The sequence below is a fragment of the Volvox carteri genome (genome assembly GCF_000143455.1).
Source record: "Volvox carteri f. nagariensis unplaced genomic scaffold VOLCAscaffold_59, whole genome shotgun sequence".
In the NCBI taxonomy this organism is placed as follows: domain Eukaryota; kingdom Viridiplantae; phylum Chlorophyta; class Chlorophyceae; order Chlamydomonadales; family Volvocaceae; genus Volvox; species Volvox carteri.
Genome location: NW_003307602.1, coordinates 450,778 through 452,839, shown reverse-complemented (window position 1 = coordinate 452,839; position 2,062 = coordinate 450,778). Strand labels below are relative to the sequence as shown.

General features: G+C 52.0%; 1 protein-coding gene across 1 annotated transcript; it reads left to right on the top strand.

The window, feature by feature from the left end:
• Positions 1–611: 611 nt before the first annotated feature.
• VOLCADRAFT_97270 (uncharacterized protein) lies at positions 612–980 on the top strand (the record flags this gene model as incomplete). The annotated part of the gene is made up of 1 exon (XM_002956273.1): positions 612–980. One exon carries the CDS (start codon positions 612–614, stop codon positions 978–980), a length of 369 nt encoding a protein of 122 aa, XP_002956319.1.
• Positions 981–2,062: the final 1,082 nt, after the last annotated feature.

Genomic DNA, 2,062 nt, shown 5'->3' with positions numbered 1-2,062 from the left:
ACCGCGTACCGGATATGTTAGCGATGTACAGAGACGCTGCACCTTGGTTTCTGTGCACAATGCGTACGCTGCTCGACCCCGCCGACCAAAACTACACGTGCCCAACTGAAGACATTCCCGGTGGTTGTGCAGCAGCTCTTGAGGCTGTTGCTGGCTGAAATCCATCCTGAGCTGTTGCAACACGGCTAACGCGGGCACGTCCCTATGCACAGCAAATAGCTGTTCCAAGCCAACAGCGGTGTCCATGTCACCGACAAGGCTCTAAACGTCTTATCTGTTCTTATGTTTAATTAAGTTTATGTATGTTATACTTTGCGCAACTTTGTAATTTGACTTTACTCTGAACAAGGTGCTGTATACGTTGCACTACCAAAAACGCGACCGTTTGCTTGCACACAGGGAACGAGCCGAAACGGAAACCTGCGTAAACGGAAACCTGCGGAAATAGGTTTCGTCACGCTTTCCGCAGCGAAGCCCAGATTGGCGGAAATGCGGAAAGAGAATCCGCATTTCCGCTTTGCTATACGGCGGAAATTCAAAAGCAGATTCCAGGCATGCGTTTGCCATTTAAAGACTGCGTTTTACACTAAGGAGTTATTAGATTAAGTCAAATGTCAACAACCACTGGCTCCGACCTGGGGGTTGCCGAAGTCATAGAGATTGACTGTGTTTCTGCTCAGAAGAAGGGTGGAAGGCCAGTTGACGACGTTTTGAAACATTTTGATAGAGGTCCTTACGACAAAAGCAAGAATTGCTATGCCACCTGCAAGGGCTGCCGTCGCCACTGGAAACGGGCGCGCCTTCCTGAAATCCGGTTACACCTTGCCAAGGAGTGCACTGCCATTGCGCCTGAGGTCAGCGCGTTTTACAAGGCCTTGTTAGCTAAGGATGCTACTGCATCCTCTTCTGAGGTCGTCACGGCCAAGCGGGCCTGCTCAGGCCTGGGGTCTCAGGGTTCAAAGAGAGGCGGGCTGCTTTAAGGGGGCAGGGTGAACACCGTCAAGGGTGTGGGCACACAATAGTTGATCGCTTGGCCCCCGCCACCCACAGTAATACGTTTAGATGGCTCTACCTTCGAGCACGATTGGAATCAACCAGATTCTAGATCCCACCGGACAGAACCGCATTGCCACAAGCTGGTTTCAGACTGTCCAAGTTATCGCCACACTGAGAAGAGCTAAAAAACATCGTTACATATTCATTTTATAGTTTTCGCAGCTTTCCGCAGTTTCCGCAGCCTTTCCGCAAAGGGCCTCCCGATTACGAAAAGTTTACGCAGACCTGGTCAAGTTTCGGCTCGTTCCCTGCCGGTAACAGGGTCTTGCAGTGTAAGGCCCGCTTGGTTGCCAGTCAAACAACAAGTATACATGTGAAATTCTCCTCATTGGCGACTTGACTTAAGCAAAAGCAGCATTTCAAACATCCTGAGGTGGTTCAGTATGTACGTGATTGAGCTACTGCGAAGATTGTGGTGGAGTAGGCTGGCCATGGCCGGGGATCTACCTTGGCTGCTATGGGCACAGCTGATCGTGTCCGAATGGCGACTGACTGCCTGACTGACCGATGGGGTTGTCACTGCTCGCAGCACGGATAAAGCGGCACGGATAAAGCTGCCGTCTCACTGGGATCCATTATACTTTCCTCCCCCTGCATGTTTGCTGCCGGCGGCTGCTGGTGAACATGCTCACCGTGTATAAGCATTGTGTAGACACTATACCGCCAGCTGTAAAAAGTACAGCACCCAGCCGTGCAGCTGTGCGCCCCATTGTGATAGTGGCCCGCCCTGCACTTTGTCTGGCGACCATGTCTATGATGTGCACACATGCTGCAACATCGTCAAGCATAACAATGCATAATGATCGTTATGCTTGACGACTTAATGCTGCTCATATTGTACAGCGTGGGTGTTCTAGTGATCCACCCTGCTCAGCCTGCCTTGGGCCTGCCGCCTGCAGGCGCTGACGCTGGCACCAGCAACGCTGCTGCAGGTGAGCCTACTGTGCCTGACGCGGGAAGGGGGGGAATAGGTGTTGTGGGCTTGGTGTGCCGTTTCATTGCAGCG